This window comes from Botryllus schlosseri, chromosome 8, assembly GCF_051294905.1.
Source record: "Botryllus schlosseri isolate E-star chromosome 8, Bs_hap1, whole genome shotgun sequence".
Taxonomy (NCBI): domain Eukaryota; kingdom Metazoa; phylum Chordata; class Ascidiacea; order Stolidobranchia; family Styelidae; genus Botryllus; species Botryllus schlosseri.
In genome coordinates, this window is record NC_137243.1 from 15,411,013 (window position 1) to 15,438,333 (window position 27,321).

General features: G+C 45.7%; 1 protein-coding gene across 2 annotated transcripts; it reads left to right on the forward strand.

Annotated features, from left to right (window-relative positions):
• The first annotated feature begins 1,888 nt into the window (after positions 1–1,888).
• LOC145445580 (uncharacterized) lies at positions 1,889–26,712 on the forward strand. Of its 2 annotated transcripts, none has more exons than XM_080323771.1 (11): positions 1,889–4,759; positions 6,024–6,190; positions 12,201–12,304; positions 13,233–13,442; positions 14,827–14,971; positions 15,036–15,166; positions 15,228–17,696; positions 20,691–20,859; positions 21,047–21,152; positions 24,546–24,760; positions 26,381–26,712. In XM_080323771.1, exons 1-10 carry the CDS (start codon positions 4,476–4,478, stop codon positions 24,715–24,717), a joined length of 3,957 nt encoding a protein of 1,318 aa, XP_080179897.1. In that variant the 5' UTR covers positions 1,889–4,475; the 3' UTR covers positions 24,718–24,760; positions 26,381–26,712. The 2 variants fall into 2 exon arrangements, with proteins under 2 accessions (XP_080179897.1, XP_080179898.1); XM_080323772.1 differs by having other exon boundaries at positions 24,546–24,753; positions 26,377–26,712.
• Positions 26,713–27,321: the final 609 nt, after the last annotated feature.

Genomic DNA, 27,321 nt, shown 5'->3' on the forward strand with positions numbered 1-27,321 from the left:
GAATATTTATTTCAGGATCGTCCCCACGCCCCTTAATAATCATCCCGTGAAGTGTCACGCATTAAATGGAGTAAAGTTATTTCACCACCCCCAGTCCATCGACAAGCCTGCAGAGATCTCCATGCAAGTTTTCTTGCTATTCCAAACACTTCGAAATATGAACATAAACTGGTCTTTGACACCTGCTCATCGGTACTTTTCTTCAATTGTTCTCAGTGGTATCATATATTTTAATCCTGTCCCATTTCCCCACCGCTAGTCCCATTGTGCCTCGACTATGGGCATAATGGGACAAAATGCACGTTTTTCAAGTGGTTATGCTTTCGTAATTATTTCGTGTTTTCGAATCTATTTTCTTTAAAAATATGCAATTTATGTACGTTCAGCGGCTCGTTAAAGTTCACTTGTATTTCTGAATTTATGGCGAAAAATATGTTTTGGGCCTATTGTGCCCCACCTTCCGCTATGTGTCGATAATGAAATCTTGTGACCTGGGGCCAGTGGGGGTTGGATCGACATATTCCCGAGTCAGACTCCGAAGTCAGATCATGTTTCTTCTAAATAATATCCAGCTCGCTAGTTGCTAGTAGCCTACTCCACTAACTCCAGCCGTATATGAAAAGTACGAATCCTGCTCCGATCCGGCTCCGGCCAGAAACAAAAAAATCCGCCCACTTATCCACTGCGGCTTCGGCTCTATGCACGACACTACCCGCGGCGTCTGTCAAGTCCGGAAAGTCTTCTGCTACCCATTTGAAGTTGCTAAGTTGTGTACCCCATATTTTATAGCATGCATGATGATGCCATTTCAAAGTCTACTCCAAGTCGTTTCGATACCATCCAATGGATTCCTTGTATCGCAATCATGTGGCGTTTTGAAATGATAAAATTATTCATAAACTCATACTGACCCTGCTGCTCATCTTAAACGATTTTCGTATGGTATTAACGTTTCAATCATTAGATCATGTTAACGAGTAAACCTTACAGAAAAGTTCCTTTATACCGACAAGATAGCGTATTGGTTAAGCGTCCGGCTTCTTGATCGGTAGGTCGTGGGTTCGATTCCCGGCCGGGTCAGACCAAAGACCTGATTAGAAACACTGGTATCCATGGCTTCCCTGCTTGGCGCTCATGCATTACCGGGATAGCATGGAGGGGTGGTGCATGACTTAGAAAGCCGTAAAAGGCTATATCTGCACTTCCTTGTCCAGCGGCATATGCACATCATGCACTCATGGTATGCATATGCGCAGATCGTGTGTATGTGAATCATGAGTCGGTGTATATGCCGCAAAAACATCAAGGACAAAAATAAACTACGTCCTTTCCTGTCCTTTCCTTTCCTTTTCCGCTCTTCATATAGCCTACGACCTAGCAAATGCCCACTGATTGCTGGGCAGCTTTCAGACAGCTTTTCCCACTCACGAATGTCTTAAAGTATACAGTTCATTTTTGGAGTCTGGACATCGAATTTTCAATCGCGATTAGTCGTTGGGTGATTGGTGTAACTACTGCAATTGTAAGTGTATTATATCCAGGGATATCTAGAACTTCTAGAAATCCCTGATTATATCATTACTAATCTGCACCTATATGTCGAGAAAATTGCGAAGTTTTTTTTTATACAGTGCCTCAAACTAAAACTGTCAACAGTCTGCATTTCGCTGATCGCTGAAAAAATACGAACGGACGATATATAATACCTCACCTCCAGATGTCCTATGTCGGTCATAATCCCTGCTTCCGAAAGGAGCCATTTTACAGCCGAGAGAGTGCGCTGGGGAGCCTTACGAAATTTGGCAATTACATGGATCGGTGCGCGAGGTCTTGTAGTCGGCTTTTGTTTGCGTAGTGTTTCGATGCGCTTTCACGCGCTGTTGCAGTCTCGCACATTCGAGGTGGTATTGAGCAGGACCGGAGGCGATAGATAGGTGTCGCGTTGCATCCGATTTCGGGATCGTTCCCCTCGTTACTTTTCGTATTTACGGGCAGAAATGCTACAAGTAGGTTAATTGGAAGAAACACAGATTACGCCCACCTCGCCGTTCGAGTTGAAGCGAGGTGCACATTTCAGTGTTAGCGTCAGTCAGGTGAACTTGAGTTTACTTCTAAGACGAGCGCGATATTATTGGAAATGCTACCGAGGTCGTCCCATGTCTGCGGTCATTATCTGGGGTGCAGCGTGCGATGTCTAGCTTTTAATGCGATTCCCATAACTTTCGTGATCGTAAGTCGGAAACAAAACATTGGGATCGGCTTCTTCTTGAGAGCAATTCCAGGGCATATATTGAGATGCATGTGAGATCGCGGTCCTGATAGTGTCAATCGCAGGTGCACGGGAATGACATATATTTGTTACCTATGTCTATAATAACGGTGCCTGCTGCAAGATAAATTTTCGCCCGACATGCGGAGTGTCGACGTTTTATTTCGCAGTTTTAACTTTGCGTCGGCTTACTTTGGTCTGGAAATAGCGAGTCTTTAAGCGTGGCAGTGCACATAACCCAAATACAATATCTTGAAGTGTCCATGACGCCAAATCAATTTGGAAATATTGAACTTCGCCGCTCTTAATCACCAGTTCTATCGACGCCCGCACTAATCACATGCAATTAGATTGACAAGCGTCACGGAAACGGCTGTATTTGAACTTTTCAACTTTGGCCCGTCCTTCATCAATATCGCTTCGGGTTTGACATTTCTCTGCGCCCGAAGAGATTATTCCAATTCGTTATGCACCAGCGCCAGTTGACGCTTGCTCAGCTGTCAGTCAATAACGAGAAACGAGAAGGAAACAATATTAAGTTGCTATTGACATCTTTGATGTACCGACTGAGTATTTCAGTTCGACAGCGAGTGTACCGAGGTGATGCTACGGTCGGTATTAATTCTGTAGGTAGCGGGTAACTTGCGTCCGTGTAAATATGATGCGATTTACGATTCGTGTAATATGATAAGTACCATGTTGTGATTTTTATTTGCATTATATATCCCTCGACGTGCTATACCATGTTTACTGTCGCTAAATAGCTATGTAGTAGTTAATCGCATGATAGTGTTGCGATATTATGTACTTTCCGGTATTTTACGGAATTATACGACCGCGCTAGCATCAAATTGTAAATCAAGCCTATCTTTCGTGACTGCTGATAGAAGATATTGGTAGGTATCTGTCCTTGTCACATTTGTATAACTTGTAGCGCGTCGAGGATGTCGGAAATGCAGACACTGATTGTCGCGGTAAACCCATTCATTCCCGTGAGAGATATGCTGCTAGTCTGTATTTGTGTATTTATCGGAATTCCGTTGACTGCCGAATACATGCGCGTCTTATATCAGCTCTTTGGCTGTTGGCGAAAAGGAATTGAATTTCCATATCTATCAATGGGTACCGGTATATCAAATTTTTATGTAGCACCCTCTTCTCGCCACGCCATGTCTAGCGCGGTTCCCAGGCGAGCGGTTCCGTTTTTAGCGCAATGAATCGACACGCTCTTGGATTCCCCTGCCAAGATTGACTTGTTGGTTCTCTGCCCTACGTAATGATAGACGATATGAAACCAGTGTCAGTTTGATATTCTGTACGAGTGCGCATCAAAATTCATTACATGTCCCGCGCCATCTGGCAGTTACAAACGAGGCAAATGATTTCAATCATGCAATATTTCCTTGAGAACTAGAAATAAGCGTCTAGTCGGCTAATTTCTCGCAGTTTGGCGCTGATGCGTGGAGAGATTTCTCGTCGTGCAGCCCAATCACGTATGTATTCAAGTACGTACTTCTGCCGTGGTGGAATCGCGGCGGATACATCCGTAATTGATGAAAAAAGGGGAATGAGGAGGCCTCCCGCGTTGTAGCGATATGCGTGATGGATCGGGCCGCGTGTCACTGCGATTGATTGATTGACGTGTTTTCCATTCGCGGACAAACGGTGAAACCGTCACGCAAATAAAAATCTCTTGATAATGAAGCGATGTCAAAGAAATGTGAAGAGTCTAGCCTTCGGTCGAGAGCCCTCGACCGCTGCCAACAACCTTTTAACCCCGTCGCACCACATTGATCGGAGATGCGCGGAGTTGTTGTTTCGCGCTGCACCACTCGAAAATATATGTAGCTAGGGCCGTAAATCTATGTTTTATAACGACCTCGTCGCATTGCTACGTGCCGCTATCTCTCATTAACCAAATTCGGGCGAAATCATCGCGAGATACTAATTGCTTAGCTGTGTAATTTTCGCGTTAAGTTATATCTTATAATGCACAAAAGCATCCAACGATATGCCGGCGCGGCGATGCTTTTATCTTGATCCCGATAGTACGCTGGTCGTAAACGCTGTATCTCTTTATTTATCAGGTGTTAATTTGAGAAGTAAAATTTGCGAGGTTTAACGCGTTTTAACGTGTCGAGATTTATATCCGTCCCTGTCGCGCTAAGCTGCCCACTACGGGAATGAGAAGGACCACGGCTTTCTAATGCCTGAATGCTTGCTTCAAACTAAGGGTAGCGTCACGAGCCCTTTGAAGCGTCTGAGAAATTTGGAGATGCCAGGAGAAACCGCAAAGAGGAATTGCTTCTCTTCGGGAGCCCCGATGCAGCAGAGTGCCGACAGTCTGGGCAGGAAGATCAAAGCGGAGAGAGGCTGTGACGGTGACAGGCGGAACGCGTCGTCACTGCTTTACACGCTGGCTGCCGCAGCGGCATCGCGAGATTCGCCCCCTAATCTCGCTGTGAAACAGGAGAACAGATCGTCACCCAGGTGAGCCGCTGTTTTTTGATGCCGCGCGCTGCCCTTACTTGCATGTCTGTTATTGCTTCCGGTACTCGATGTCGGTGAATTTATGAACGAAGCTAATTGCGACTATTGCGTGCGTGATAACGCGTCTTTCATCGTGAGGTTTGGGTTGAAGTTGTGTTTGAACTTTGATGAAATGATTGAGATATATTTGAGAGGGGCTTTAACTAGGAATTTCGTTTATAAGCTTATATTTTCAAAGCTATATTTCAACTCTCGTCGCGTGTGTTCATTTGGAAGAGTCCGTTGCCGAGATACACATTATATTTACGGAAGGTTGCATCCTTATTCGTATTGCCAGTTATATATTGTAGTCCGAGTGATAGCATTCCGAAAATTCTATCAGGAGAATACACTGCTGGTGCAATTTTGAAATGCCAAGAGGCAAGAAAACGGTTACCCGACATTTCAGCATGCAACACTGGACTGACTGGAGTATGTGACTATATAACCCAAAACTAACACTATCCCAACGTCCCAACCCGCACCCTACTTCTAAACCACGGGCTCAACCAGGGTTGTAACCAAGTCGCAAGGCTCCGAGTCACAAGTAAATCTCAGTTTTATAGTTTTGACTCGAGTCAAGTCGAGTCATTTTCAATTCACCACCGGGTCAAGTCCAAGTCCAAGTCACCGAGCAGAGGGTCGAGTCCGAGTCATGGTATTATGACTCGAGTCGAGTCCAAGCCATTGTGTTGACTGCCCAGTTTCCAGTTGAAGGCTTGTTAAATCCACTTTATATAACTCTGTTTGGTGATATCGAATGGTTCGCATTTATAATATTCTAATTTTCGTCATTTTTAGCAGTTTCTGGACGCATTTTCAAGTACCAGTACCAATAGACGAAATCCCAATAGTGTGATTACTTAACAATTCCTCGAAATTACAATGAAACGTCGGTCTTGACCTTCTGAGTCTCGAGTCATATGACTTGGTTCGAGTCATGCGCAATGACTCCAGTCCAAGTCGAGTCAATACACAAGTCCGAGTCCGGGTCGAGTCATTTCCGTATTTTGAGAAAATGACTCGAGGCAAGTCGAGTCATCTGAAAAACGTGACTCGGATCGGACTCGAGTCATTACAACCCTGGGCTCAACTGTCGCATGCTATTTTGTTGCATGCTCATAAATGTCCAGATTGTTCACGGACTAAATGCAAAAAAACTAAAAAGCATCTGTTTTCTTATATTTGCCATCACGAAAATGCATATGAACAATTCTCTTTTCAGCGCGTGTGACTCGATCGGGGACTGCCACGACGCGTCGGACCAGACCACGGACACCGCGTCTAGGGACGACGCTCAATCGCACGCAAACGGTGCCGAACGGGACATGGATTCATACAACGCTTTCCAACAGAGGATGCAGCTTGGATCTGGCGGTGAAGATAAAAACGGTGAGAAAATTTTACGGCTCTCGCACCTGAAAGTCACGTGACCCCGCTGACTTTATCGCAACCGTTGCGGTTGGGATTATGTCGAAGTATGCAAAATAAAGGGATAGTGCATGGGCGTTGCAGTCTGCATTCTACAACTTACCGTAAGTCAGACAAATACCACTTGAGTTTGCATTTCGATGCGGATTGTCTAAGTGTATATGAGATAAAAAGTCGATGCAATGTTAGATATTCGACGTGAACGCGGTTCAACTCAGCGTCGAACAAAATGAAGTACAGATCTCGACTCTAAGTGGAAGGTTCTGACATGCATCGCGCATATAGATGCCGGCGTATAAACCGTCGCTTAATACCGGAGGCGCTATCGATAATAGAGACGGGTTGAGTGACCATCGTCAGGATTCGATTTCTTTATCGCCGCGCCAATCAAAGGCACCGCTCATCGCCTCGACCGATCGGATTTGTTATGCCTGACCCGCTTTGACCCATCGCGACCCGTGTTTGAGCTATCCATCAATCAAACGGCAAATTGCGATAGCGCGATAGTTTACGGAACGGCGTTTGTTAGCGGGAGATAAAGCAGGATAATTTATTACACGCCAGCCGTCTACGTATCAAACCCTCGTCTGTCAATGACAATGTGTCGACAGTGCCTCGCGCGCGAGATACGGCACACGCGCTAAAAGGCATCCCAAACAAGGTGTCATGCGATCGCCGTTCTATCGCCGTGTTTGTGAAGATAACGATGCCGGGCTAAGACCTTTTCGAGTTCAATTTAGGGTCGAGCGAACACGATTTCTGACTTTTGGCGGTGTGTTTAACTGTTTACGCCTATATCTTTCCCCTGCGAGGCGTATTTTACATAGAACAGGCAACGGGTGTTTACACAATCGAAAGCAGGATATTTCGTAGTCGCCGGTGTTTTATGAGGGACCGCACGATAATTGACATCATTCTCTTGTAATTCGACGGATGTGAGGAGACGGTCTCGCGCTTCGAGGAAGTTACTGCTGATTTTATCTGTAATCTGCCTTATCAACGTGTGTAAAATATTTGTGTTGCAAATTCGAGAGTGTTTCTTTCCGCTCTATGGGGAGGAGACCGCAACTCGAAACCGATAAAATCTGTGGAATATGCAACAGAATAATCAAAAGCTACTCCTGCACTCATGTTGTTTTAATTCCGCCATATTGTGTAATGGGGATGTCGTCAATATGTCATGTTACGCAGCGGTAATAGCTGAATCCGTGATTTTGCCAGGCGTATCCGAAATCATCGCGATTTATGAAAGATTTGTTTGCTCTGCGCACCAAAACACGCTTGAGAAGTTACCTGTCAGCAGTGATCAACGGAATTCCGAAAGAGGACCATTTCTCTAAAAAACAACACATTAATCCCCTCGGTATTTATTGGTCGGATCGGCGCGAATATTCTATACGCCGTGGCAGCTTAACAGCGTTTCTGTGAATGATGGCGTTGATTGCTGCGTTCAACGTGACTAGCGTTTTATATGTGCTCGTCTCAGCGCGATTTAGCTACCGGGTGTTACTGGAATCTGAACCCGCCGTTTGATGCACTGATGATTTTTCAATTATGTTTTCGACGGGTGCTGTGTTGGTTGCGAGTGTAAATGTACACCACGACGACAAGCCGTATATCACACGGTGCGGACGTTTCAATTAAATACCGCGCGCTGGTTTTAGCTTGTGCTGCTCGAGCAAAAACTTCATTTAAGTGTCACGTCCCGAGTGTCGCGTTTCTTCTCCTCCTGTCAATGCGTGTCTGAAATGATAACCCATCATCGTACCAGCAGTCTCGCGTGACTGCCCGTTCCATTCATTGATACGCCTATCATGTACTTGTGTACATGGGCTGGTAATACATGTCTGCGGATTGAGATATATTCCGAATTCAGGAAGAAACCATTCTGTTTAATTGAATGGTTGACGCGTTTTGAATTATTGGCGATTTGCCGTTGACTGTAAGTGAACTGGATTGACTCGCTGCGAACTCGATGCGACTGAGGTTAATTTCATCCAATTTTCTTATTAGAAGGTATATTTTTGTGGGAGGCCGTCACCACGCGATGCTGATATTTATGGACACACTGAGTGATTTTTGTAGCTGACGGCTGACGATTGTATTTCCATGACTAGCCTCGTGACACAGTGTGAAATTTCCTATGCGGAGAGTACACAAACCGGTATAATCCGCGGGGCCATTACGGCTTCCATTTCAAAGGGCCGCAAATTCTTGATCGGTGCGTTTGGGTGCCTTTATATTCATAGCCTGTTGTGCCTTCGAGCCTTTAATCCCTCTATTTTGTTACGCAGCACGCACACTTTAAAACGAGCTAATCGCGACACTTGTCAATCATACTGAGACCGTCCGCCCGCTCAGGAATAATAAGGTTGGCTTTCCCGCTGAGAGACAAGCCAACGGAATCGGCCGAAAGTAGGATTCGCGCGATTGATTGATTGATTGACTGACCAAAATCCCGTGTTTACTTATAAAAACGTCCGGATTATGCCATGAATAGTGCTGCTTTTATCTGCGCCGTAGATGTGTGCTAGATTAAGACGTCGCTGGAAGGATTGCTGTGACGTGTGGCAATATCACAGTATTCAAGCTTTGCTGCGAGTCTTTTCTCAAAATACCAAGATTATTGCTGAAGTTTTGTGTTCTTCTCATCATACCGCCATGTCGCGTAATCTCTGCCAATGTGGTCAATAGACAGATTATAAGACTGTGTTTGGATCCTACAGCACGCCGAGTTTCAATTGTGACTTCGTGTTTTGCGATTGCATGATGATGACGACATAAAGATGTTATGTCATGATGCAATCTTTCTGGTCGTCCGCATTCGCCTTTAGGTAGATTCATATTTTTTTGCCAAACCAGTGAAAATACGGTACGGACCAGGATGACCGCGAGGCCTTAGTACACAGTTGCCACCTTTACTGGTTCTTCGTATCGATGCCGGCCATTGTGGATATTTCTGGCGTATTACATACCTAACATTCGATGACAGCATTACGAGAATAGTATTCAGTTTTGAAAAGCTTCTAGCGATTCATATATCACTCCCTGGAAATATTGGCATAAGGGTTATGAGGGTCGGCCACCCGGTAACCTTGTCATTTCCGCTCGTTGAGCCGTTGACACAAGTCAATTTTTCACGGCCACGCGGATGTCATTCCCCAATCAAGTTATGTTTTCCGCTTCCTAGAGCGCGAAACGTGACTTGAAGTCTGTCACGAACTCGTAAAGTCATTTATTAAATACCGAAACATATTAAGTGATGTTTTGAAGCGATATTACATCACTGTCTTTCAGAAAGTTAATCACTATACAAAAGAGTTTTCGTGTGTCGGATAAGTCTTTTCCGGCGAATAGCAAAAACAAATAGTCGCGTTCTTTAATTCTTGTTTGACGGGAGAAAGAGTGAGCGGATATCTTCCCTGCGATGCTCTATCGAGTTGACGCCTGAAAGAAAGAATACTGATTTGATATTGAAGTGGTGCCAGGGGTTGATTCGAGCGTGTTGTGACTAGAGCCAGACTGATATTGGATTTTTGGGCCGATACCGATCAAACCGATATCTATCACCTTCACAGGTAACACCGATATTTCAATAAGGTGAAATCAGCCTCAAAAGGCCCATTTTCAAAACTTCAGGGCATTTATTTCAACAGCTTTATAGCCCTTGTCATACTTGAACATGAAATAAACTAGAAAGGCTGCATCTGGGCACCTTGAAAGTGTAAGATATATGAAATATAGCAATATTCGTTGTCTAACCTGGGCCTACGTTCCCTAAGTATCGTAAGCCCCAGTCTAGCGGTCAAGAATTATAGTTTTATGACTTGATACCATCATGTTGTGATGTCACGAAAATTGCCGACATTTTTTCACCTACAATGGCCGATACCGATCATTCTTTCAAAGTCTAATATCGACTCGATATTATCGGCGAACCGATATTCGGTCGGGCTCTAGTTGTGACAGCCGTGTCCCCGTGTCAATGACAGTTTACGATTGTGCGCACTCCCACATTTCGAGATCGGAGTATTTTGCCCTTGCGATACACAACGTTGTATGACTAGTGAGTGATCTTTCTTTTGGTCGTTTTAAGCCTGATTGGAGTACATGCTGAAGTTACAGTACGGCGGTGTCAATTAGCTATATGCTTTCGTTCGAACCACTTTATTCAATATCAGTATTGCCCGTTTTTATATCCATAACGAAGCCAGGATCAATCATGTTTTCATGGCTATCTGCTGGGAATAAAATATAGTCAATGTTTAGGTTGACCGCACGTCTATCTTTGTCGATGAAGTCTTCAGTTAATGTGTGAAATCTAACCTTCGTTACGTTGTTCCCATACTGAACTACGTGGGAAGCATTCGACAAACCCATCGATCAGATTTTGCGGAAATGCGAATCCGTTCTATCCGGAGCATCTGCGTTTGACCAGCAGATTTTCCGACCACGTTTCGAGTTACACCTCGCGGGCCATGACGCCGTCAATTTGACTTTGATCGAGCGGGGATGTCGCCTGTTTCGTGTTCTTGTATGTCCTTAGCCGTGTAACATGGTACACAGCAGGGTAGTATCGATTTGCTGTCGATTGTAAGGTGACCGACAACCGAGAGACCTGTGTTTGCCATTTCAAACCTTCAATCAAACCCTCTCTAAACGAATCGGGGATTTGTCGCCCAGTACTCAGCCGAGATCGCACGCCCGATATTCCGATATCAAACTCGCGTGTTATCTTTGGCGCGGTACTCTCGTCAGCGTAGGTGCTCCATTTTAAAAATCCCGTCCGTGCCAGCATACGTCCCCGAAACCGGCATTGCGGTAACGCGATATTCGCCGCATCAATCTTGCTCGTACAGCCGTCGGCAAGACCGATGGCGCAACTGACAGCTGGCAGCGGGTGGAAGAGCTTGCCACGGAAATTGAAGCCGCTTGAAGGACGCGCCTGGTACCAATGTGACAAGATTTATTGAAGTGCAATTCATCACGGCTTTGCGATTAGCTTGTTCGAATGGGCGGGACCTGTCGCAGAAGGAAACGGTTGGACGTAAATTTCCGTAATGCTCTTCCTACTCCGATCCTTCGGCATGCTATAAACCTGAAATAACATATGGTCATCACTACAAGATTGCCTTAGAAGATTGTTCTTAAGAAGATGGCGGTGCCCCTGGTACTGTTCTAGAATCGGACTCCGCGCCATTCAGGTTAATTGTTGTATCGGTGAGGATGCGTCACAGAAGCACAGGACAAATAACGTATCGGCGTATCGGCGGAAAAGAGGTTGTGTTCAGGGCATGATATCTCGTCTTTCAAGTCTTCCGAGCTTCCATTTATTGTCTCCGTGGCGTGATGCTCCACAATCGTGCCATTAATCATTCTTCCTTCCACGTACTCGACTCTATACATGTCATCCGACATTGTCTTACTGTTCAACAAATCTACTGATAATAATGTGTTTTCGAGTGTCTGCAAATCGTGTTGTGTGCATCGCGCATTCGCTGGCTGCGTGTCGAGATTTGGAGATTGCGCACCGTAATATTGTAGAAGACCTGTCACAAGGATAGCTTAGATCAGGATACGTTACAGTGTTTACAGATTGGCTGTAATCAGTGGTGTTTTTTCAATTGATATGATTATAGTAGTAATATCTTGCAAGCTTGATTGGCTGACACTCACTTAACCTGTGTTGGTGATGCTGATCCACATGAGCAATATCCCTATGTCGATATGGAAGGATGATTTAAGTTGAATTTAACTGATGTCTGGGTCTTATTGAGTCCTCCGACAGACATGTACCAATTTAACCAGTGGAGATGATAACAGAAACGGTTTAATAGAAGTGAGCCTCACTCGCAACCCGTGGTAGCGGCTTGTCAGTTCCACCTTTCTGCGCGGACAGCGTGAGCAATCTCAGCGATTTATATTACATAATTTATCTGTGCATTCGCTAGAACGTATCGATATGTTTTAGTGTTGCCGAAGCAGAACAACCAGCTGCATTTAATGGAAGCGATGATGCAAAGACAGCGTCAGCTGTACGAGGAATATGGCCACAGCAATTGGATGAAAATGCAGGTAACGAGCTCACATTCAGGAAATATAATGGGGTGATTGATATCGGATAAAATACTTGGACTTTGTTGACGTTGATGTAAAACGTGCGATTAGATCGGTAATACGTTGCGATGTCAATTTCTCCCGTCCATGTGCTATTTTCGTGTCGTGTCCGTCGTGTTTATAAGTGCTTGTCAAAAGCGGACAGAAAGATTCGATTATTTTTAGCGGTGTTAATCACTGTCGTAAACAGTGTCAAATCTGAAACCCGCGTTTATCCGGCTAATCTAGCACGGCTCTCGCCACAATTGCGGCGGTATCTTGATCTGAAATCGTAGCATAGTCGTGTTTATCGTACACTCGGAATAAAGTTCAGCGAGCATTAGTAATTGCTATTGTCTATCAGCAATTTTTTTATGCGAAGGTAATTGAAATATACGTATCTGTCTGCGGCCGTCCCTTGGCTGCTCCAAACACTCGCTGGGGCTCGGTCGGCATAACGAGGTTATTCGAGGAAATTGAATGAGCCGATGACAGATTGTCAGCAGTCGTGTGTCCTTTTGAACTTATCCGAGTTTGACACGAGGATTGACGAGTCCGTATTTTCTCCCGTTGCGTTTTGAGCATAAACACGCGTCCGGCAGAATTCTTCTATGCTTTTAAGCGCATTTTTCTTTGCATACAACAACAATAATGTCCAAACACAATAATAAATGTGAAAGCATAGATTTCCGAATTTAATTTGTCTCGCATTGTGTTTACGCTTGCCCGACTGTTGATTACCGCGGCTTTTTATGAATTGCAACGAAAATTTCAATTTGTAGCGTGACCACACTTAATCACGAATTTGCATCATCGCGTTGCCCCATTACTCCCGATAACGACATTTTGCCGCGGCAAATGATGCGATTTCCTCTCGTTTTGAGTGTTTTTACGGTTTCAAACGCAGAGAAACGACAGCAATTGTCTCAGCAAGAGCAAAGCCAAGCGGTACCGATGGTGCGTTCAGAAGGACCAGGAAAGCGACGCGACGGAAGAGAGTCACGTGAATTCGTCGGCAGCGCACCTGGGCGCGTCGTCCGAACACCATCCGCCGGTGAACAGCAAGAAGAAAATGCAGCCGAAGCGTAGCAGCGCCGCCACGAACGGACCGATGCACGTAAGGCAATTGCTGTTGTATCCAAAACTGTGCTGGCAGTTATTTGGAAATCATTAGCGCAGCTCGTATTTCTGCGAATATACGCGTAGGCGAGGAATTTACGTTTGGATTTGAAATATGCGCGCGATATTGTTTGAAGATTTCACCACACTCGCCAATTGTAATGCCAAGTTATTTTCATGTAGTACCTACCAATCTCACTTTCTATTCCATCAATTATTCAGAACGATCCATGCATCGCTCATTTGAATGACGGCCAGCAATCGCTTTCGCGACTTCGGACTTTTGAGGTTATTAAAACACTGGACGCGGTCCGTTTTCGATGTTGAATAACTTGCGTAGGCGTGATTTCGGGGCGCCAGAAATTGACTGTGGTCAAACGCGTCGGATTGACTTTGAATTGCTATGTAACAATAATGCTTCATGAATATTATCGATCGAAGAGTCAAGCAGTGCCTAACGGTGTAGCAATATTACTGGTTTGATATTTTCCATCTTATTGTGTCGATAATTTCAAAACATCGGACTAAAAACAGCTAACCTTTAACACTGCCGCACGGCAGTATTATTCCGCCATAAACGTGTTCAAGTGCTAGCTGTTAGTTCCAGGCGTTGTTATTGCAAGCACGGCCTTATGGAGTGATGTATTCGTGACTGGTGACAAGTGCTTGCGCGGTTCCAAAGCTAATTAATCCCTCTGTAATCACGCTCTGGCCGTGGATGTGCCGTCCTCTTTTCGATGTACTACACGGCCTTGTCGAAATTCCGCGCCTGTCTCATTTCCATGTAAGCGAATGATTGATGCGATAAACAAGAGCTTTCTAAATGAGACATGTCACTTTCTAGCATGTCGCAGCGCTGGTGCTTTCACGATTATCGGCAATGTTCGTATGATGAATGTGCGGGTTTTGATTGTTTTTATGTTTTAATAATTTCGTTGGAAAGTACATAAAGCGGCGGTTTTCAATTTCTAAATTGATACAATGCGATGAACGGCCCATTGTGGCATATGATTTTCTCCAAAAGACATTGCATATCTACACATCAGATCTTATTGGCTGGACCGTCTGTAAGGCATCGCCAACAATTTACCCTTGATACAACACACAGTCATTTTTATAATGCGGATCGTTATTCCGACTGCTCGAAGATAATCGACAACCGGTCGTCAAACTATATCCGTTTGATGTGGGTGTCGTTCCATTGAAGGTCGGACGTTTGTCTATAAAAAATTACAAAAAGTTCATATCGCCACTCTCTACTGCGATAATCGCGATGACAGTCTTCATCTGCCGGAATCGTATATTTTCCCAGAGTGTCCTGTTTGTATAGCGGCCTTTCATCTGTCGTTTTGACGTGTTTGACAAGCGTTTCTCTCGTTCAGGATAAGCTTTACGGGACCGTTTTCACTGGTGCTAGCAAATTCCGTTGTCGGGACTGCGGGAAGTCGTTTACGACGCTACTCGACCTCACCGTCCACATGAGCAGAACGGGTCATTACCGAGATCAAAACGTTGCGGAAATGAAAGGTGCGCGTGCCTTATATTTGCGATTTTGACCCCATACGCTGCAGCGTTTGCTAATCGACCGCAGGTAACGACGATGAGGCTAACGGCAAGTTTGCCAAACCGAAAAAGCGATCCATCATGGAGTTAGACGAGAAAGAATCGGCGGAAAAGGTTCTGAAATGCCTCGGGTGCGGACATTCGTTCGACTCTCTCCAGGTACTGAATATCGCGCGTTTTTTTCTATTCGGATAATATTCTAATTTCTCTCCCATTCCAGGATCTTACGGTGCACATGATAAAAACCAAACACTACGAGGACGTACCCACTCTGCGACTTTACAGTCAGAAACAAGACTATCCGGCCATGCCTTCGAGCAGCGGGCCGTCGCCGTCCGAGGATAAATCAAACTCAACCATAAACTCTCAATTGAGCTGTGCTAACAATCCGGCCTACCCTGTCCGTGACACTCTGCCAGAATCGGTACAAGTTTCGAGCGGTTATCACGACGCGGCGGCGCATGGTTTTATGAGCAACCCTGCGTTTTCAAGTTCTTTTACCGGCCACCCTAACTTCGCTAACATGTTGAACATGGCGGCTCTCAGACTTTTGGGTACGTTCCCACCGTACATGATGCAAATGCCTTTTCCGAACGCGATGGCCGGTTACGATATGGCGTACGCCGCTGCCGCCGCTAGGATGTTTTTGTCCTCGCCTTGGCTTGGGCAGCTTCCTGGGATGACTCCGGGAAGCGTGTTCCCGCCATTTTTGAATCCTGCCGCTATGCAGTCGGCAATGTTTAGTCAACCGGGCCAGCAATCTCCGTTTTCTTCCGATCACAGCAACGTACCGCCGCATTCTTCATCCAGTTTATCTTCAAGGGGCGCGTATATACCCAGTCCGGATCGCGTGAACGCACAGAGCAGTCGAGAATGGGATGATAGCGAAAGACCGCAGTATCTCCGTTGCGTACAGTGCGGGGATTCTTTCGACTCTTTCCAGAAAATGACGGATCACATGCGCGAGACCACGCACTTTCCAATCGCCATGACGCCACCCAATGAGGACGCGCGGCGTGTGTCACGTGGTTCCTCGAGCGTTGAGCCGGTTGCGCGTTCCTCGCCTCGCGACAATGCGTGCATCGCATCCGCGTCTCCATTAGAACAACTCGCCAAGTTTGCCAACGGTAAATCTCTTTCCGACATGAAAGACGACTCGATGGTGCGTCATCGGCAAGATGCTAGTAACTCGCACCGGAATTCACATTGTTCCGGATCGCCCGGGTTCAGCAGCCCACGTTCCGCGCGAAAATCGCCTGTTGATATCTTGACCAACGATCGTTACATCCGACCGCCCACTCCACAGAAAGGCAACGAAGCCGGCCTCACCGGTTCCGATTTCATAAAATCTCTGGAATCCACGATACAAAGCGCGATAAGCCGCGTGAACCAGCCGTGCGCCTCGCCGCCTTCTGAGCAAAACCAAGTCAGCGCGCGGTCTAGGGAAGCTGTCTGCACTCAGAAATCGAAAAAGCAGTATCTGCTGCAGTCCGTCGCGCCACCAAACGCACGCGTTCACAGAAAATCGCTTCCGAACGATCCGATCTTGTCGCACGCGACCGCGGACGACCGCGATACGAGTGCGCAGGAAAGATCTGCGTCTGACGGAGAGGAATATTACCGCAGGTGTTTCGAGTCTAGAGACAGAAAAATAGATGAAACTGTGTCGTCCGCTTCGCCGCCGTTGGACCTCACTAATCGAGGCGTGTCCGACGCGTCCGTTGCGTGTGTAAATAACGGATCGCACCTAGACTCCGCCGTGAAACGTGCGCGACCGACGGATGAAGGTTCGTGCCCGTCTAATGCGCGGAAGCGATGGGAGAAGAAGAAAATGAAAGCTTCCTCGCCTCCGTCGCCAAAAAAGTCGAGAAAAGATACCGTAGACACCCGTGACGCGTCTCCAGCTTCGGTGTTTTCGAATAGCGGATCCGACCCGATAGCGGAAATGCAGAAGATCGTCAATTCCACGGATGCTGCTACGGACCATAGGCTGAGCGACACTAAACAGCGGTCCAACGCGGCGGGACAGAAGAGGAAAACGGGCACGCCTCCGAACGGTGTTGGTGACGGGAAGTTTTACAGACCCAACTCTGTTCTGTCCGACTTGGTGCGACACGACGACGACGAACGCGCCTCAAACATCAACCCGTTGATGCAGATGGAGCATCTCGTGAATCTTAAGTTAGGTTCCGGGAGCTCTCTAGAATCGTCGAATTTAGACAGGAAGGTAAACATCGCCAAAACGTATCTGCCAGCTCAATCCGACTCTGGTTACCAGTCGGCGAACGGAGCCAGTCCGATGTCGGCGTTGCTGAATCTTTTTCAAGGCACAGCCGGCCTGCGTAGCTTCTCCGGTCCCGACGCAACGTGGAAGGATCCCGAGAAACGCATCGGCATCACGCAACATAATCACGACAAGCCGTCGAACTCGCCGGACCCCCACTGTCGCTCGCAAGCGAGCCGGCTCGACGAGAAAATGGCTGAAATATTCAGCAGCATGATCGCTAAGGAGCGCTCCGCGCGTGGAAACGACGGGAAGTCCCGTGACGCGTCGCAATCGCTTTCTGTTCCGCAGCGAATTCAACTGCAGGCGTTCTTCGCGTATCACTACGGCAAGGAGGAGCGGATACGGGACGAGGATTTGAAGTCGCTATCGGGCGAGTGCGGGATATCGGTCGGCGGTATAAAGGTGAGAGGCAGTTCACAGCGGGCCCGGTTTTCGGTTTGACGGATTATGACAGGTTGTCGTTTCGCGTTCGCGTAATAGGCCACTCGAACAGGACCTGACCCTTTGGGATTGTAATAGGGAAATGTAGAGCTTATCTGATGGCATTTCGGTCACTCCGCCACTTCGAGCGGCTCTTGAACTTTCTTTGGCATCCGCAACCAAACGAGTATGCTGAATTCGTAGACGGATTGCCGCGCGTCGGGTACCCATACACATACAAGTGTAATTCAAAGTCGGGCGTGTATTTTACCCTGTTGCTAGATATTGCAAGCGTCCAAAGTTCTCGAAATACCCAGTCTGTGTTATTTTGCGTAAGCTGCATTCTCGCTGCCCTTCGGTTGTTGGAATTCTCACAACTTTGTTTGATTCATTGCAAATTCCAACTGTTGACTATAGTGGCTATGAACTGGTCGGGTAGGGCAAAGCGTGTACCTTTTGCTCATTGCAGCATTTGTGTTTTGTTTGTTGGGATATTTGATTGCCTCCTTTTTTTAAATCCCCAGACGGCGTCCATTAAAGCATTGTAACCTATAATAGACCTTTTCATTACGGGCCTATTTATTGTGCTTGTTGATGATCGTGTGTGTGCTACCGTTAAGTGCAATAACCTTTCAATATATCTGAATGGAAGTACGTAGTGAATAGAAATTGCGAATGGAGCAACGTTCGGACAAACGCTACTTGAGTTGGGGATCTGGAAGTCACTTGTTTTCAAACCGACGCCTGTACGATTTTGAATATTTAGTGTCAACACAAGTTGATCTTATCGATTGGGTCGCTTTGTCGGAAAATTCAATCCAAGATGAGAGGTAATTATCAGGTCAAGTGCGGCGCGCACTCACAGACTCTACTAAAATCATTCCTTTTCATCTAGCGGCGTTCCGTACCGAAACACGATGGACCTTGTAAAATTTTAACGCGCGCTAAAACGTCGATAGTTACTATTAGTTGGAGACTGTAAAATATCGGGCAAATGTGATTGGAGGTCGGAGATTAGGCTTTGCGCGAACGCTGAAATCACGAATCGTGATTTTTTCACGAAATTATAGTACCTTTACCGAAATATAACCGACGCAAGTCATTATTATGCCTGTCCCTTCCCCTTTGTTACTTGTCGTCCCGGGTATCATCCGTCATGTAGAACACGCCGTCGTAATGAAAGCGCGCGTCATAAAGTCCCCCTTTGAAGGCGCGGAGCGCGGTTGCTGAGGATTAGCAGTCGACAAGTCCTAGGCGACTTCCTATGCGTTGCGCGTACCCATGAGCGATATTAATCTCCATCCACAGCAGTTTCCTCACGACTTGATAAGAGCTCGTGATTGATGAGATTTAATAACGCGAATCGTACATCACACTGGAAATCAGGCGCTGACATTTTCGCTCTATTGATTGTTGCACGGCCTATGTCGGGTTTTATGGCATACGGCGTTTGATTGACTACGTCACCGCGCCACCTGGTTGGCCTTTTTGCTTTCGCCGTTTGGAAGCGTTAATAATAATCAGCGCTGTGTTTGCCAGTTACCATGTAACGGCACCATTTCCTAAACTACTAACGGGACATCAATCAAGGAATCTGACAACCGTAGCTGCCGGCATTTGGATATCAAATGACTAAAAAGAGCTTTGCTATTATCCGCCATCTGTATCGAATATATCTAATGCCGAAATTGATTTTCGGTAAAATTGCGTCGGCGCGGGCCGACATCAATCAAACGCCGATGAATCGCGTCATCAAAGCGCTTATAACAAATTTGACGGGCCGCGCAATAAATCTCTCGTCCTAATAAATTTCGGTGCTGCTTTTTCAAGCCCGCGGTTATGTGTGTAGGCTCGTGAAAGTGTGGTGAATTTATGTCGCAAAACTTAACGACGACAAATGTCGTTTGGCGGCCTGTCGCGCAAAGTACTGTTTTTATCGCCGTGCGCTATATTTCGGCATCGTGTCGCCCCCAAATCAACTGTTTGTCGGCGCAAATTGACGACTTTCTAAGCATCGACTTACTGATACTGGCAATGTAGTCGTTGCCGGGATATTCTAGAAAATTGCTCTGTCACGCAGCAGCTAGAACCAAGTTGTCGTTACAGCGACATCTCGGATACTTATTAATACGGTAATATTACAGTGATTACGCGGCGTGATGAATATTAAACTCGGCTGTATTGATACCGTCATTAATTTTACATGTCATTTATTGCCCGCTAAATTCCGAATAATTATATCCTGTATCCGGCTGCGAGAAAAGGTTTACCGTTGCGCAGAAAAAATGTCGCCGTCCTTAAACGGTGGTCTATGCACAATGTGCAATTGCACATAGATATATTCTGTACTGACCACAGTCAATCAGAGCTCCTTGCGCCCGGGAAGAACGGCTCCTATTTCGATTGTATGCATAGCGGAGATTTGGGATTGTGACCTATGGAACTTATCGATTTCGTCGAGCTGAAGGTTACAAACAAAATGTCTGCGTCGACCCAAAGTTACTTCGTGTCCCCAAAACAGACCATATTTGGTACACGCACGGAAGTGGCGGAAGTCGGTGTTCGTTGCGTGTTAAATAGAGCATATGTTAACATGCAGATTTAAACAAATTGACCGATTGAGACCACACCAGGGTCATCATAGCGAACTATCGAATTATTTTCATTACCACAGTGTTATCGGATCTGCTCCATACAAACATATTGCGTTCTCACCGGTTATTTAAAAATATTTTAAGATCCTTTTTCAAAACAACGCTACCAGAAATACAGTCGTTCGGTACGATATTTCAACACAGCGGTGTAGGTAGAGCAAAGGCAATTGATGGGTAGAGATTAGTTATAAAATCGTAACTTTAATACTAGTTTTAGTGTATATTGCATACGTCTAGGTTTTCTGAATGCCCCGGTTACGCGGTAGGCTTGTTATTCCTGCCGCGCGCGCCTGTAAGTAAATCGCGTCATGTTCCTTTGCAGCGTTGGATTCAAGACACCAACGGCGCGCTCGCGGAAAAGAAAAAGTCCGATTTCGTGCTGCTGTCGGAATCCGGTTGCAGCCCGGCGTTCTCCTGCACGGCCTGCGCGTCCAAGTCGGGCCAGCGACTGTCTGCCAGGGATTTCCTGCACCATCTATCAATTCATATGCGTAAGTAATCGGAGTGGATGTAAATTTCCTTCCTGAGACAAGCGATTATTGACATTATTGCTCGCAGACTGTGCGGGTTTCGCATGCCGCTTATGAGTCATTATGCGATCGCACTTTGAGATGCAAATTAAATGCAAAACGCGCCATTTCTGTCGGTCCGCGCCCGTAACTCGTGACTCCGTTTCAGGTGACATCAGGGCCGAGTGCTATGACAGCGCTGTCGCGTCTGGTCGAAACACCGATGAAGGTGGATACAAGCCTGAAATGAAGTTCAAAGGAGAAGTACATTTCAAGTAAGGACGAATAACTGAAATGTCAACGTTACTTACCATCAAATTCGTAGCTCGATACGAAGACCGTTTTCTCTCCTCTCATGACCAACAATGTTTACGTCCATGTCTTCAAGCAATTTGACATGAGCGGCGTTGAGATCGCTTGTCCGCATGTTCGAAAGTAGTTCTGAATTGCGGCGCTCCATTAAATTGTATAACGGTGCCGAGTCATTTCTAGGACGACTGTGACGTTCTCTGTGTTTGAGCGCATTAGCAGCGTATCTACCGCCTGTGTTTTGATGACGTGTCACCTGCAGCACGATTCTGTGTTATAAAATCGGCCCGGAGAACGGACTTCCTCGGTAGAAAGACTCCAACACTCGTTTTCAAACGAGTCTAAACCTTGTGAATAATCTCTGTCGCTTCATAAACCACAGGAGCTGGTATTGAGGATAATAATGCATTAAAGTAATGGAGTAAGTAATGTAAGTAAAGTTAAGTAATGCAATGAAAGTAACTGAGTGTAAAGTTTACGTTGCAGTAACAATCCATATCCGATTGTGTGGTAAAATATCGATATTCCTGTTTCGGGACTGACATTGGCACATCACGACCACGCATTGTAAATTATTATTTAATAATAAAATTATGTTAAGGTGCTGTTAACAGCGTTGGTCTTTTGCACCACAAGCCAATAAATTCCATCAACAACACTATCTAACTTGCTAGTTCAGTATAGGATATTGTAAATAAATGGCGGAAAGATGCGTATTAGCCAGATTCCCACTATGCCGTAGCGCGCAATTCAGGCCATTACCACTCTATGCTACCAAATTTTGCTTTCACGCCCATTCCAATGCGTTAAAAATAGTCAAATACACCAGTCCACGTGGAGATCTGTCTTAGCACTCCCGGCGTTGTAGTGTGATTTTATTAAGTGTATACCACCCACCATTTAGCGTCTTCTTCGAGTGGTACTCAATACAGAAACCACCCCACCCTTGGGACATATCTCCATAAGAATTGATGCATATTTGAGTCGTTTCTGCCGATTGGAATGGGCGTGAAAACAAAATTTGACATCACAAAGTGCAATTAACCCGATTCGAACGGTAAATTTTGGCGGAAATCGGCGAATGCACAATTTTCGTTACAGTGCGTCCTGGCGGCAGAGGCCTCACGCTATTTCAAGCTATATATTTATGGTGCGAGTCCTACGGATCGAATATATTATTCTTTAATCAATCATGCCGTTGACTGTTGAATCGCTTTACACAAACCCTTGCGTTTTCGGAAGAAAACAGCTTTTCAACGCCTGTTCGGCGCTCGCGCATGATCAAACACCACGATATGTTTTGTCACCGCTAACATATCGCACAGGCGCGCCGGTGCGTCATAAATTTCACCATGTAGGACGCCCTTCGGTTTGATTTTCCGTTCCCTGTAACGAATCGGTCGATGACATCCGTCGACAGTCGATACCGACGTTTGGACATTGGTAATCGAATATGAAACGTGCATTGTCGCGGAGCTAGCGGTACTTCTGTGGCCATTATTACCGATAATGGATGTAAAACATTCGAAGAAATTAGTCGTCCATTATTCAAATTCGAATCGCTATCTTCACGTTAATGCGACCGACTATAATTGGCCGCGCGAATTGAGCACTAATCAGCCCTCGTGAACTGCCTCATTAATCCTGTCGCGCGACTTCGGAATGAAATTTCGTTCGCGGTCAACGATACGCGCAATCCGGCCTGTCAAGATTTTCTCGCCGTTAAAATGCTGGTTTATTTTCTCGCCGGCGGAGCGCACATTTTAAAATGGGGGTTGCGTGAATCAGCCGGCGCCCGCCTGTGTTGGATATGTCAGAATCGATTTCGAGATGTCGATAAAATGAAATCTTAAACACCGAAACGGAATTTGAATCATCGCCCGTCTGTATATAGGCGTGTGAGAAAAGCGGCTCCCGTCTTGACACGGCGTTTTTATTCGCGGATTTAATTCCTCGGCGGTTAGCTCCTATATCTGACAAGCCTTTCGCGCCGGTATCTGTGTTTTCCATCACGGGATCTTCCGCAACATCAAGGTGTCTTCCTGCGCCCGCATCCATTTCGGGCGATGGACGGCTCTCACGAATTAGATGGAATCGCTTTTGTTTTGGTTGATTTGTATGAATTTTTCACGCCGGTCGGAAATCGTGTTTGCAATTAATAATTTAAAAAACCGACCGTGCTGCGAGACGCCTTTTATTTTATGGGGATTGGGGATTAAAGAGTCACAAACGCGGCGGCCGTACAGATAGGATGTTTACCTCGCCCGCAATCAACGTGCCTAATCTCAGCGTTGGCTTGGGAAATTTAAAATAAAAGCGTTCGTTTGTTTGACGTGAGAGAGATTGGATGGGAGTGATTGGATGGGAATGCGGCGCGCTATCTACGGTAGATGCACGCCGGCTCTCAGCTCGGTTCAGTTTATTAATGATTTAATCGTTTCAAAACTCCTCATGATTGCGATAAAATGAAAATATAGAGGAAGGAATCAAACGACTTGTAATTTTTTTATTCAGAGACCCACCTTGGCCTAAATTCCGAGAACATGTAAATAGGAGTCATGTAGAGTGCACTGAATCAAAAGTAGCATAAGATGGCATAAAAAGGACACGCGATGAAAATGAAGTAGCGTGTGTCGGTGGACGAAGCCGATGTAACATCTTAGTCGGGAAATTTCGGGCGCTGTCATTCAGTAGAATCTGCTTGTATTTTGATTCGAATGTGGACATGCTCGATCGGCGGAATGCTGTTCCACAGTCGCAGTCCGGCATTCTTGATAGCGACGCATCATTCCTACCCGCCTATGTATTCCGTCTAGTGTTTTGTGAATATCTACGCCGATTCTAGGACTTCTTAAAACGTTTGTGGTTCAACCACATGTATTTTTATATTCTCTTTGGTTGCTTTATATTCAGTGTGTACTGTATAATATACATGCGCAATTGTGCATGTCTCTTATTTACATCTTCTAGGCCAAAATGGGTGCCTGATTAAAAAATTGCTCCAAGTCGTTTCGACTCCTTCCCAGCTATTTATTGTATTGCAGTCTTGTGGTGTAATGAATTGACTAAATTAATAATAAAACTGATGCTGCGTAATCGTTCGTCATAAACTGAACCAGCACACTTCGACGTGAGACGTATCAGTTAATTCCAGATAAAGGCCTGTTTATTTATAATGTCGCACAACCGACCATTAGTCCATCAAACCGACTATTTGCGATCGATTCGGATTGACACATCCGATATCATTCATACCTGGCGAAGGCTTGATTGTCGTCTCGTGCTTTTTGACCGCTAATTCGCGTTGCGACGATGCTAACCAGCCGCGGCATATTAAAAACGACCAATCTTAATGACAGGTCTTTAAAGTCGGATCGTTCCGCGACCGGCGAGGCCCGGTTTTCGTTAACAGCCCACGTTGCCGGATCGCGTGTCAGAGCGACGGAGTCTCCGGATCCGGACGCGGTTGCTGGGCAACCTCGCGGCCGCGTTGACGTGATTGAAGAGAGCCCGATCAAAGCACCCGGATGAGTTATTATGCCGGAACCCGGTAACCGGGTTATAAAAGTGAGTCGTCTTTCTTTGTTTTATCCGATTGAAAGCGCGGGTTGTGCTTGTGTCCACGGCTGCTCACCGCCGGATTTACGGGGTCAAGTTATTGCCAACGTGGAGGTAAAGTTTAACAATCGGCGCTGTTTCGATCCATCCATCACACGAGTGGGAATGGGCGGATGGTGCCTCGTTCTCGCGTTTCCTGCGTTTCTAAATTGGTGGTTTCGGTGCGGCGTGGGACGCCATCGATCAATCCACCTGACAAACTCTTGCGATAAACGTCGACTGTTTAGCGTGGATGGCTGGATTTATACTATAATCTGCATCGCAAGTCCAAAAGAATTTTTATATAGTTTCAATAGTTTCTTCCAAAGATGAGACATTTCTGTCAATAGTGATCGACCCTCGCAGTCGCCACAAAGCACTAATAAATAGTTTTAGCCCCGTAAATAGGACACTAATTTGAATAACGCGTAACTGGTAACATTTTCTTGTTGCCGCTAAAATGATGCATATTTGAATTATACAAGTTATGACCAGGGCAACTTTTGTTTCAATAAAATCGCGAGAAAGTTGCACTTAATTTAAACAAAAGATGCTGTAAAAAGTTGCATTTAATGTTTTCGTTGAATTTTTAGTGCGTGAGATGCTTGGTTCCTGCATAGCTCTCAAATTTGTTACTTTGCCATTTTACTGACGGTCTGGCGACTAGCGAGACCGCCAAAAATTACATTCTTATCAGCGCCTTAATGCCCCCTCCGATATTGCCCGATATTGATCAGTCCTAGAGTCATGGGTATGACGACATTTTCAGTCCATATTCGATGTACTGATTCTAATTAACACGGGAGCCGCAGGAGAACCGGAAGGCGTTTCAGTTCCCAGATTTCAGATCTAGCGTATACCAATATTCGTACATCCATATGCTCGTGTATACGTCATTCGGTACCTTTTAGATTTCAGAAAACGTAAGCAAGGGTCATGGGGTGCTACGCGTTAAATTCGGATGCGATAGATGTGCGTAAATTTTAAGTATTCCATTTATACAAGTTTTCTACCGTGTCTTTGCGTATTCCGCGCGTGTTTTGAACGTGACAAGGCGGATTGTGACGATATTCCTTCTGCGAATTCGACGCGAGATGTGCGTTCGGGGTTCAGACAAAACACGGCCCGAATAAACTTATGTTAGATATTTTCATGTTGAAGGCCGTCATTGTGGCATACATGTGATAGGTCATTCGCTCCGCGGTGGAATGTAAAAGTGGATGTATGGCAAGCTCCAAATAAACTTGCCATGATACAGAGGGGAATTCTTCCCAACTATGTGACATCTGCGCTGGATGTTCGACTTTGAATTTCCCGACACTTGCTGTTCACGGTGATTGATAACGTCGTATTCAAAATGGTCGTCCGACATTTGAGCATGCGACACAATGAAAAACGACACTTTTCCATGCCACACTTTAGCGCGTGACCCCAAAATTAACCCTTATCATGACCCCAACCCTAACCTCAACTGTGACCCTCATGCTCAAGTGTCACATGCCCAAATGTGAGTTGCTATTGTGTCGCATGCTGAATTGCTGATACGCCCGCGGACCATAACGGTGTTCTCACCAATTTTCTCTTTGCTTCCAGACAGTACTAAAGCGTTCCTATCGGAGGTCTTATTCTGTGCCGGTTATAGCTCAAGAAATCAGACTTGTAACTTATGCACGGAGAACAATACGTTATTATTACGTTCAACACGGCCATCATTATTGGCGAGGTACTGGACAACACTGTGCTGGTAGAAATAAAGTTGACTGTCGCGGGACGAGGCTACACCTGGAGACTTCTGTCTCACGATATAGTCGCGTTCTATATGTTCTTGCCTTATTTATTTTACCCTGGTCTTCCTTCGATGATTATTCTCGTGGTGTTCTTTACATGTTTCATATGACGTTTGAAATACATGTTAGTTTTTATCGGTAATCCTTGTGACTGTCGCGTATCAGAACACGAAATCGTGCGTAGTGGCTATAGTGGTAATTTTAGTGTCAGGATGCATGTTGTGTAAGGAAGGTACACCTCGCTTGCGGCAGGGCGTGTTATATGACTTCAGAGTCTGGAGTGTGAATTTCACGGCAGCAAGGGCCCATTTTCCATTAATCGCGGTCCGCGCCTGTCCCGAATGTCTTGTATCCGTGAGATATTCTTATCGAGAGTCTGTTGGCAATCTAATCACCGTCTCGCCAGCATATGATTTCACTCCTTCATTATTAGCGTCGCGTTTTGCCGATGCCGTTGTCGGAAATAGACAGATAAGAGTTTGGGTGCGAAAGGTAACCCTGCGACAGTTGAAATTCTTCGAATTCTTTCATTGTCAACTTTACTGTTGAAATGGCTTGTTCAAGTGTTCATCCGTCGTAATGCGTACAGTGAATTAGCATGGAAATCACTTTGCGATTCGATATGACTGAGGCGTACACGCTTCAAATGACTCTTTATAGACGCGAGGGAATTATCGTGTTAGAGAAATTCTCGTTGATTCCGCTCGGTAACACGATTAGCTCTTTTATCTTCTATTTAATCGGACAAGGA

Bases quoted from the DNA above. Each gene is read 5' to 3' on its own strand.
- LOC145445580 (XM_080323771.1), top strand. From the start codon at position 4,476: ATGCCTGAATGCTTGCTTCAAACTAAGGGTAGCGTCACGAGCCCTTTG. The intron at 14,972-15,035 runs GTGCGCGTGCCT...AATCGACCGCAG, and splicing joins AAACGTTGCGGAAATGAAAG to GTAACGACGATGAGGCTAAC. The intron at 15,167-15,227 runs GTACTGAATATC...CTCCCATTCCAG, and splicing joins ATTCGTTCGACTCTCTCCAG to GATCTTACGGTGCACATGAT.